Genomic DNA, 11,496 nt, shown 5'->3' on the forward strand with positions numbered 1-11,496 from the left:
GCTCCAAACCTCACCCTTTCTCCCCACCCCACACCGCCCCCTTTCACCACGCCACCCCACACCTTAGAAGAGACTAGGGGACAGTTTCTACCATGGCCATAATACCATCATCATACTCATCCTAAACAAATTCAAAAGGCTTATAGATTTTCATAATTCAAAATATTTAAACATTTTTACTGGACAAAATTTCACCACGGGGAGCCTATGCTTTTACTGCGTAGCGTAAAAGGAGTAATTCTAGTTTTTTTGTAAGTTCATTTGTACCATCACCCCTGTATGACCCACCATTTGAAGTCACCAAACCAGAAGAATAGATATTTTTTGGTAAGAAAGAAAATTTTCGCCAAGTTTTGTTATCCTTTAAGTTTTTAACTTAAAGGGGTTTTTTTTCCTTTCTCTCCTGCTTTTCATTTTTTCCCTTTCTCTCTTTTGCTTTCCAATTTTTCGTTCAATTTTTTGTCAGGCTTATAGTCGAAATTAAGAACGAAAAGTAATAACATGATTGCTTATAGCCCTAAAAATTATTATTTTTCTTATAGAACTGGCACTATGTTAAGTAAACAAGCTGCAAAAGATGCATTATTGCAGCATGTGAACAAACACTTTTTCTATAGCAGCACACCAGCAAAAGAGATGACTGTTACCAGCATTGTCCCTTTAAGTGCATGGCATGTAAGTACAGTAGTTGTACTAGAAGGGGGAAGAAATTACTAATACCTAACATGAGTACTAATACACTGTAAGTTGTGAAATTGTTTAAGAGTTCAGTATGATTATGTTGAAAAAATATAACCAGTTCAAAATCAACACCAGAAGGACACTGACTGTAGTTAGCATTGTACAGTTCAAGAGCATCCTGATAGAACATGATGTGTAAGAATAGATGCTCCAAATGCTCATCAGTGTTTCAATAGGTGCATATAAATTGAGCTGGTACTGCTCTGGCAATCCACATATGTGCTAAATTTTGGACAGATTCAAACTATGATGGACGGTGTTGCTCTCGACCACACTGTGCCTCGTATTTGAGCATATCATAAACTTGTAAATTAAACCGCTGACTATTACCCCTTTTGCACTGACAAGGGCAGAATAAACCTGTGTTAATTCCAGGGAGACCCTGGGTAAATTTCCCATTTACATCAAACGAAAAAGTTGATCCCGAGTTGCTCCCATTTTACATTGGCAACGAACTCGGGTTCAAATACTACCCTCAATATTTTGTCAATATTGAAGCAATGTACCTGCAGATTGTCTATACTATCTGCCTTGATTGTTCCAACGAAATGAAATAAGGGGTGGTTGCTCTTAGTGTAATTGCAAATGGTGGTTGTTTTGCACTTTGCTGCACCAAACCAAACATTCTACGACACTGTTCAAGCCTCAACCTTGCAAGATCTTGATTAAGTTTGAAGCTGCTGGCCTGTCTTCACTTAGTTTTGATGAAAAACATCTGCATGCAAGATGGACTGATTGGTCAAGTTTGCTGAAATGTCATCGATAAAAATGATGAACAGAGTACCCAGTGTAGAGCTCTAGGGGACTCCAGCATTAATCAATTGTGCTCCTGATTTTCCATTCAGGGCAACCTTCAATGAAAGTTTTTTTTAAGTAGCCTGGATCTTTTAATCAGCGCAGAACGGTGCCAGAAAAGCTACCAAACACGGTTGTAAAGGTAGCAAATGTACGTTTCTTCTCTGTTGTTAATTGAGTTTCTAAAGTGTGAGACACATGTGTTAAGTCATCAGAGGTGAATTGGCCGGGTATAAAAATAAGGTTGTTGAGATCCAGATGTTTCTACGTCTTCTCACTGATCAGCTTCTCCATTACCTTTGATATTATGGAGAGTAAGGAAATTGGCCTGTAGTAATACCCATGGCTTTTGTTTCGGTATCTCCCTTTTTAAAACAGGAAATGATGTAGTTTGATATCATACAGTGCTAAAAAATGCAAAATATGTACCTAACCACACAGTAGCATATGGAAAACGGTACCTAAGGATGGCAGCATTGAATAGCTATATTGTGACATATCAGCGTAGAAAGTCCCATTGGAAGATGCATTGGAAGAAGAACGTCCTTTCTAATATCTTCATATTGACTCTTACAGTAATTTAATATTAATTACACTATTTTTTTTTACGCTTTGTGCCATAAGGATCATGGCCTAATTATGTTCGCCCAATTTTTAGGGCCAAAACCACCAATTCTGTGTGTTTAACATTATTATAAGCAAGAGCCCAGAGAGCAAGACTGCATTAGGACTACGTTTTGGCAAGTTTTGGGGCCAATCGGCCAACTTTGTTAAATTTACGTTCACCCAAAATATTTTTTCCATTGGCGCGTAATATGTTTGGACAGAATTGCCATGGAAATGTTTGTATACCGACCCTTGTCCTAATATTAGGTCAATAGAAACATTAAACCAACCTAGTTAATGACCAACATTATAAAGCCAATGTTGGATGAAAGTAATTGACCGAAATTTGGGGCAACATTGGCTCAACGAAACTTGGGGCCATCTGGATGAGTGTGTTGAGCTGCGCTGACACCGTTTGATTTTATCTTATTACAGTACACACTTGAGTCCTTCACTGAGCAACGCTCAACCCGTGAAACCCTTTGTAATGACGGTTTGGATAGGTCACTCAATGGGGCACCACCCCACCCATGGGATGTGCATTGCACACCATCAACGGAGTTCATGTCTCACCAGAAAGTGTTGGAAATTCCTAATACATCAGTAAAAAAGGTAATAATTTTACAATATTTTGAATACATTATTATTATTATTATTATTATTATTATTATTATTATTATTATTATTATTTTTATTCATTTTTTGTTAGAGTATTTGGCTTCCAGTGACTAGTGTACCGAAAAATACAGTACAAGAGATATACTGTACAAAGCATTTTCAAGACTTGATTTACTGATTAAAAAGTGTAGACCCTAAAGAATAAATCAACATGATTCAAGTCATTTTGGTAGCAAATGTCAATATTGTACCTGCCCGAGGGGAACGCACAACAAAACAATTTGGATAAATATATAATGCGATGCCAAGCCAGTGCCGCTGAAAATGGTGTCTTTTGGTTTGAAAAGAATGCGTGTGGAGCTGCAAAAAAAGAGTTCTCAACCAAAAGCGTCTTTCATAGGGGAGCTCTTTCGGTTGTCTCCAAATCTCTCAGACCCCATGCTATCATCTACCCTACCACTACATCTTGATGGCTCATAATTGGTTACACAGTTTACCGGTATAGCACAAAGTTGCAGATGCATTAAGTACTTAGCTTGTCTTTCCCTAGTTCTTTTTATATTTGGCATTACAGACAACTTAGCTCCTGTGTTCATTTCGTTTCTTTCTTCTGTTTTGGCTCTTGCTCCCTTTGACCAAATTTAATCAAACATTTTTCAGAAGCATCATTAATTTAGGTATTAATGTGTGTAATAACAAGCTTAAAACATGGGATTAATCCGAAACATGTTATACTCTTCATATTTTCACCAACAGAGTTGCAATAACTGCAATGGCAGAGGCTATAAGATATGCCGAGCTTGCGATGGCATGGTAAATATATGGAATTCATTTTATACATTGTAGCTAAGACAATACTTGTCTCAGATTGTAGCAAATAATTATCATAGACGGGACTGGAGTTGGCTTGTGAAAACCTTCCGTTGTACCAACTGGTCCTGATGTGCCTTTTTATGTTGATGTGGCTCTTATTGATTAACTTCCTTCAAATAATAAATGTTGGGAAGACATTATAACAACCTCTAGTTCTGACATGTTTTCTTTCATACAGAATATATGTTGTCATTGCCATGGCGCTGGTCTAGCCTGGGAATATCATGGTACTAATACTCGCCGAGTCGCATGTCGTACTTGTTATGCAACTGGACATGTACAAATGCAAGTTTTTTTTTTTTAACTAGTATTTTCTTAATAATTAAATGACTCATTCCTACAAATCAAATTGGATGTTAAGCCAAAGACATTTGAGATAAGGCTCCTTCAGGTAATGAAATATTACATTTTTGCCCTGCGTACGGAAAATGATGTTCAGCGGCCTTTCCAAAATTAGTGATGGTATTGTTTCAACCGGTTTCAAATCACCCACAACATATTTTGATGTCTCTAAAAGGTACCCCAAAATAAGCATTGGGCGCAGTTGATCAAATTGATTGGGAGGACTTTGACGGTTTCCTTTATTGGGGTGTTGGCCAGATCCCTCGACAGAAGCCTTAAAGAACACAATAGCACTCGTTCCTGTATCCTCCTCTACCTCTGCGAGGTAAGAAGATACCAGACGCAGATCATCATTTTAAGGAAATGAAGATCACTGAGGAAATAAATTATGTCCCCAGAAAGATCTTGCAAGAATTTTACATCAATGAATAGCAGCCCCCCTCAGCTCCCCTCAACAGGGATATAGGCTTTAAATTTGTGGATTTGGTTGGAAACATGTCATCCTCTGCTTGGTCACTAAGTTGAAACACCAGTAGCTGAAGACGTCACACCGACTTTGGTGAAAACCTAGAGGTCATTTTATTAGTGATGTAGACTTTTCAGATCAATTCTTGATGTTTGGTCATGTTGTTTGACAATACAGTTTGGTGGTGCTGGATCTTGTTACATATAGTGGGCAATCTATTCTAACGTGGAGCAAAGCTGCTTACAAAAAAGTCCTTGTTTGCGTTGACGGCCAAAAAATAAAAAGCATTGTTAAAATTTTAATCTGAAATACTTGAAATACTTGAAATGTGCAATTTTTAGCTAGTCACAATTTGATACTTTATTGATGACATTTAAGCCTGTATCTCCATGAAGCCTCCTTAGCAAAAGAGTCAGCAGTCCGATGCATTGTTAGATGTAAAAGACAAAACAATTAAAGGTCTTCTAAGTCTGGTAGGTTATTTTTCTGAAAACTGAAGAATACAGCCTTTGATCCAAACTTTGTGCTCTAGTGTATGTTCGATGAAACAGTGTAACAAAAATTCGAAGGCTGTTATCTTTTTCGGATCATTTGTCCTTCGATCTTGCAACCACATTTGGGAATAATAATAATAATAGTGTAGTTTTATATAGCGCACAAATCCATCTAATGTAAGATGCTCAGGGCACTTGAAATGTAGACTAGGAACTCGATCAATGAATTTCATCTCCCCTAAGGGTCCCTTCGTGTCTGTGCTACCTGGTAACCTGGTACCAGCAACTCTCGTCATCCACCATAGGTGCTGTCTGTTCCAGTACACCGGGGCATCCTCCTACTCGTCTCGGAGGATGTACCGGGTTCTTTATAGTGCACATGAGCCATTGTATATACTGAGCCTACGATTTTTAGTCCTTATCCGACAAGACTTGTTCTACCACCAGAACCATAGGCGAGCATGCTGTTCGAACCAGCGTTGATATTATGGCTATAGCTTGTGGTGCCCCTGCTAACCGCTCGGCCATTCGACTCACCTAAATTTATTACATGGACATTGTCCAAGTTCAATATTTTTTACATATGTAAATTATGCAAGACATTGTGTATGTAGTTTCAAACTTATAACAGTTAATTTTTTTCATCCAGCTGTCTCGGTTGTAAAACAAGAAATGGACAGATCACCTGCAGTACTTGCACAGGAAAAGGCTCTCTGCAATATTACACCGAATTGGTAGTTAAATAGTAAGTAGTAGTAGTAAATAGTAGCAGTTGTGAACGACCAAAGGATCAACTTAATTATGTTGAAAATTGACCTTTACCAGAGATTAAGCGAACAAACATTGAAACTCATTTAGTTCACACACATTTTCCTGTAATGTTACAGGTTTAGCAATCATTAATTCCATATACTCATGATTATATGATATTATATAGAAAAGGTTGGAGAGTGGGGAGAACCGCTTATAGGGAATAAGTAGGTTATATTGAGGAATTCATAGAAACTTGTACAAGATTGTGTAATATTTTAGTCGAGGAAATAGTTACCTTTACTTTCTGGCTACTGGAATGAAAGCATGTTAATGATGTCTCATCCTGCCTGTGTGAATCCGATCATATTAGGTCGTAAATACCAATTTGATGAATTATTTCTGTTGTTAAACTTGTAATTACGCAAGAGCTAAGCCTGGCTTGTAGAAATTATGATATTGTTGTAAGGTTGCATTTTTCATTGTTTTCAACCGACATGATAGCATGGATAACCATAAAACAGATGACATCTTGTTTTTGTTCAACAGCACCAATCATGTGAGTGAGTACGTCCTGGAAAAAAATGGCATACCAAAAGACAAAATCAAGGGTGTCAGGGGACAGGTTGTCTTTCAGCAGAACCTTCCATGTGTAAGTACCAGTCGACTCTTATTTGGGATAATTTAGCATTTATAAACTTTACCAAGTCCTAGGTCCAGATGGATCGACAGAATATCATCTCTAGTTGGACAACCTCTACCAAAGGTGTATGAAATAGCTGCGAACCGACATAAGTGGTGGGTCATCACAGAAGTCACGAACTGTCAGTCATTACAAAGACTGTCAGTCATTACAAATCAATCACCATTTTTATAATTTTTAGCGATGACTCTCATTTCAGTACATTTGTGCACACAACAGGTACTGTATAGGGCATCATGTCCTTAGCCTTTAGGCTAGGGGCAAATATTCTGGGGTTTTGCACTGACTTCTTGCGGTATAGGAAGGTATTTGTATGTTATTTTCACAAAGCGTGGTACAAAAACAGTTGAGTATTTTAAGGTTTTTATTTTTGAAGATCCAGGATGTCCCCAAAAGGGTAACCACATTTGAAAACCATATGACATAGATTATTTTCTCAAGATTAAATTATACTTCTACATACATTTCCAAGTAATACACCCGGGATATGCACTATACACGAATCCGATCAGCCAAGTCATGGTTCGAATTGATTGGCTATAATGACTGGGTTGCTTTCTCACACCTGAAAGGTGCTTTGAGTACACATAAATGAGATGTTTAACTATAGGCTGTATAAATCTATTGTATAAATACATTGTATCATGATTCAATTTGAAAGTTTCCTCGGTCTGTAGCAAGAGTGATTGAATTCAATTTGAAATTCACACCGAAACACTGTGCATTAGTTTATTAGTGCTTTCAAATATATATGAATGCGTAAGATTGGATTTGTGTACAGAGGCAGTCGGAATTCAATTTCCCAAAGGCTAGTGGAAATAGGTTCCGGTTTTTTTGAACGAGCTTGTTTGCTTCAGTAGAGTGGTAATGAATTTGTATTTACATGTTTTTAAATTTTCTAGTTAAGATGCCCTGTTCTCTCTCCTTCACGAATACAACTTTGTTTAAAAAAGAAAACATATAAAAAATGTAAACATAATTTGAAGATTGAATGCAGTTGTTAAACATTTAAATAACAGGTGAAGTGAACCATGTTTTAAGTTCAAAACAACAGTGTGAATTAGTTTAATGTACTAAACATTTTCACGCACCCTTTTATTACATCTGTTCTGTAACTACTAGTATTGATTCCATTGTTTTTTCTTCCACACAGGTGGAGCCAATCTCTCAACACTCAGAGCAGCAGATCATTGTCAATTCCATGCGAATGGTCAATGATCATCGTCAAGCCTGGCCTGGTGAAAAAATTATAAAGCAAGTATGTCAATACCAATAAAATGTTTTTACCATTCGGATTCCATATAATCTAGGTGTGCCCAGGTCTATCAACAGAATACATGTAAAGGAATTTTTAACAAATTGGCAGTGAATTTTCTTAATGATCGTGTTTCAGGTTGAAAGACGATATTTTAAGCCGTTATAGTAATCAGACATGTTTGGCATTCTCCTGAAGTCTCGTTTAAATAATCACAAGAGTGCTATTGAAACTTCTTTTGCACGAATCATGAGTTTCTGCATATTATGTTGGAAGAGAAATCAATTTACACTAAATAAAAGAAAATTAAGTAAACTCTTATATAATTATCATTGATATGAGTTGTTTAGTATTGAGCATCTTAAAATGGTTTTGGATGTACTAATTAAATATTAAAATTGATGCACTTTTTTAAATTTCCATTTGTAGCGTCAAGTCCTTCGTTCTGTGCCTGTATCAGAGGTTGCCTACACCTGGTATGATTGTAACCAACGGTTCTGGGTATTTGGAAATGAGCGCGAGGTCCACGCCCCGGATTATCCATATCAACACCTTTGGGGGTGTAATGTCTCATAAAGTCTAAAGCTATTAAACCTATTCCAAGAAATATAATCACAAGCTGTAATAAATAATGTAGAAGTAGACTGGGGAAGCCTACTTTGGTTTAACTGTGTCCAAACAATTTCAAGACCATCCGGAACAATGATCTTAAATTCATTAGCTTTTTGAAATGTTCATGCACATACATATAGCACCTCTCCTCTTCCAATACGATTTAGGGGGATTGGGAAAACGATGTGTAGCCCTCAATAAGAGCTGCCCAGTCTAGCTGATGGGCTGTGTAGAATTAAGCCAATCTAGGAGAATATTACCTCTCTCGTATTTCTCTCCAAGCCCATATCTTCTGCAAGCATCATGCTGTGTGTTCTTTATTATTTTTGAATTAAAATTACCCATCAGCACCATGCAATTTGTTATGGCTGCATTTATTCACAAGCTCTTGGATATCTATTTTCTTTACTCTTGAGTTGCATTTGGTGTAGAAAGGTAAACTTATATTATTATCATGTTTTGTTGTTTTGCTTCTATTCTAAGTGATATTATTCTCTCAGTGTATGGGATTACTTCTATTGCACCTTTTATATATCTCGGTGAAATGAGAAATCCTACTCCAAATTCCCTCTTATCCCCACACCATCCTTGGTACCCAGGGTTTTCACGTGAATGTAGGCCTCTACCACTTTATATGAGATGCATTGAAAATGTTGGCAAAACGTGTAGCATTAATAACATTTATTATTGCAAAGAAGGCCTACATTATTAAAATACAAATAGGCCTATTTGACGTTTGTAAATATTTATTTTGTTTCACAAAAAGATGATGCTTCAAACATTCCCTGAACATTTGTGTTTCATACCACCAAATCTTAATTCTGGGAAACTGCATTAATAGGTTTTAAGTTGGAGTGGTGGTAAACTTTTGCGCTAATTGACAAAATAGATATAAAACGGTCCGCACTCTTGCTGTATAAATGACCCCCTTGTTAGCTCATTCTAATAATAATAATAATAATAGTAGTAGTAGTAATTGAATAGCTCATTCTTGCCTTATGCTTGTCATCTATTTAACAAAGTATTCACCAGATAGTTATACCTTTTATTCGGTCTTTGATATTTTAACTCTTACAATTAGACTGTAATTTATTTATTGTATATTTTTGCACTGTATAGTTTTATATTTATAGTTGTCTTGTAATTTTAACTGGGTGTATATTTTGTGTATTCCTTGCTCTGGAAAGCAAATTTCATGTACTTCACTTTTATATGACAATAAATGGAATCTTGAATCTTGGTTTGTGATAAAATTTGTTATTTTTCACTACTCTTCTCATTGAAATTTTGCAACGACCAACTAATTTGTTGCAGTATTATATTATTATACGATCATTGTCTTCATTATCATACAGTAATCAAACAGTGCTGCTGAGCTAGTGCTACAGTAATCCACAGTAGGTGTGACAATGATGATACCCTTTGTCATACAGTACAGTATATTGCTGTGAAATAGTAATTGTCTATCTTTAAAAAGTGTGAAAAATAAAAAGAAAAATATATAGGCATTAAACATTTTGAGCTTGAAATTGGCCGAAAATTAACAACACTTAGCCTCGGTAAAATTGCTCTGGTTCTTATTTTTAAAAAAAGGTGTAGACCTATGAGTATATCATGCTACTATGCGTTTATTAAAGCATGAAATAACACTCGTTTCTTAATTATTGCTTGCACAATTTAAAATATATTATTCCTCCCGGTTATTTTTTTAGCTCAGTATTAACTATTTTTTTTAAAATCATACAAACATTGGAATTAGGAATGGTTTTTCTTTTAAACAATTCGCTTGGTATTATACGATTGTAATTGAACAAATCCCTGTTTATTTTCGAATTCAATTTTAGTATAGTAGTGATAATAAAACAAAATTGCATTTTGTTACGATAAAACGACGTAGTCGTAAGTAAATCTGTCTTCTTACGTCGACAGGAAACCAGGCTTAAAGCTTGTTTTCCACCGGGCGAATTTATTCGCTCGAATGTTTATATTGAGGAGAATTATAATGTGGGCAAAGGTATCTCTCTGAGTGCCCTCTATTTATTAATAATTTAGGTTATATTATTATCTCAACATTTAAATTAAACACTTTGTAGTCATTACTAAGTTATACAAATTTAGTGTATAAATATAAAAAGAAGAAATAGAATGAAGATGGAAAGTCTTGGAGAAGTCTAAGTATACTTCAGTCATTAACAACTTATTGCCAAGTGCTATTAGTGCGTTTCATCATGCCCCTGTAATATCGCTATTAGTGCGTTTCATCATGCCCCTGTAATATCAGTAATATGCGAGTACTGCAATGGCCCTCTCTGAAACCAAATGTTTAGAAACACATAAATTGATAATAAATCCTCATACTCTCGCTCAGTCAATTTCTCAGAGAGCACACAACCGGTAATGTTTCTATCATCCCGATGTGTGCCGCTGATCTAAAATCGTATGTTCAATAAAGTTCAGCACATTATTGGGTGATATATCATTTTGCTGTTGCGGCTCCACTCCTTTGGAATAAACTGTCAATAAATATTCGCTCGAGTCAATCTACTGCTTTGTTCAAAATACGGTAGCTCTCAGGACGCATCTGTTGTCGGTTGCTTTTTCTTAGTTCTCTTGTTTGTTTTGCTTGCTCGCTTGAGAGAGCAGCTTAGCTCAGTCAGCTAATCTGGTGGTTGACGCTGTGTGTGCGCTGAACCGTGAAGATCTCCGGTTCAATTCCCATCTGCCCCTCCTTGTGTTTCAGCTAGAGGGCTGAAATACAAGCTACGATAGCGCACAGTCTTTCGGATGAGACGTGCCGTTGGTCCCGTGTGCATTATGGCCCATGTGCACGTTAAAGAACGCAGTACACTTTTCGGAAAAGAGTAGGGGATTATTCCCGGTGGCGATTTTTTTTTCCGTACGAAACATTTGTATGAAACTTCACTCGGGCCATCTCGGATTGACTCGAGTGAGTACGATACGAGGAACAAGAGCAGACACTTCGCAATGTCGTGACGCTCGAGTTTTACTATTATTGCTCTTTCTATGTTTACCTACGGTTGGCCTATGAAATTTCACGGACTTATGTGATGTATGTCACTGTGTAACTAACTGTGACCTTCTTGGATGTTATTAAATGTTAGTATATTATCTACAACAACAACAGCTAGTACCTCCTGTTATAAAGTGTAGATAGGTACAGTTAATTATACCAAAGGCTAGAGAGAGGATAAACTATAGGCCTAACTACAGACTGAGTTCC

At 36.6% G+C, this 11,496-nt stretch overlaps 1 protein-coding gene across 1 annotated transcript in view; it reads left to right on the plus strand.

The window, feature by feature from the left end:
* Nucleotides 1–9,496, plus strand: part of LOC117106152 (protein SSUH2 homolog) — an 11,552-nt gene extending 2,056 nt beyond the window's left edge. Inside the window, exons 2-9 of the mRNA XM_033247506.1 lie at nucleotides 543–675; nucleotides 2,578–2,754; nucleotides 3,517–3,573; nucleotides 3,812–3,918; nucleotides 5,585–5,680; nucleotides 6,235–6,337; nucleotides 7,542–7,646; nucleotides 8,073–9,496. Of these exons, the coding sequence (XP_033103397.1) occupies nucleotides 553–675; nucleotides 2,578–2,754; nucleotides 3,517–3,573; nucleotides 3,812–3,918; nucleotides 5,585–5,680; nucleotides 6,235–6,337; nucleotides 7,542–7,646; nucleotides 8,073–8,219 (915 nt within the window). The 5' untranslated portion in view covers nucleotides 543–552 and the 3' untranslated portion in view covers nucleotides 8,220–9,496. The remainder of the gene's footprint in view (nucleotides 1–542; nucleotides 676–2,577; nucleotides 2,755–3,516; nucleotides 3,574–3,811; nucleotides 3,919–5,584; nucleotides 5,681–6,234; nucleotides 6,338–7,541; nucleotides 7,647–8,072) is intronic.
* Nucleotides 9,497–11,496: the final 2,000 nt, after the last annotated feature.

The sequence above is a fragment of the Anneissia japonica genome, unplaced genomic scaffold, assembly GCF_011630105.1.
Source record: "Anneissia japonica isolate Jap-2015-1 unplaced genomic scaffold, ASM1163010v1 scaffold2149_len68864_cov123, whole genome shotgun sequence".
Lineage (NCBI taxonomy): Eukaryota > Metazoa > Echinodermata > Crinoidea > Comatulida > Comatulidae > Anneissia > Anneissia japonica.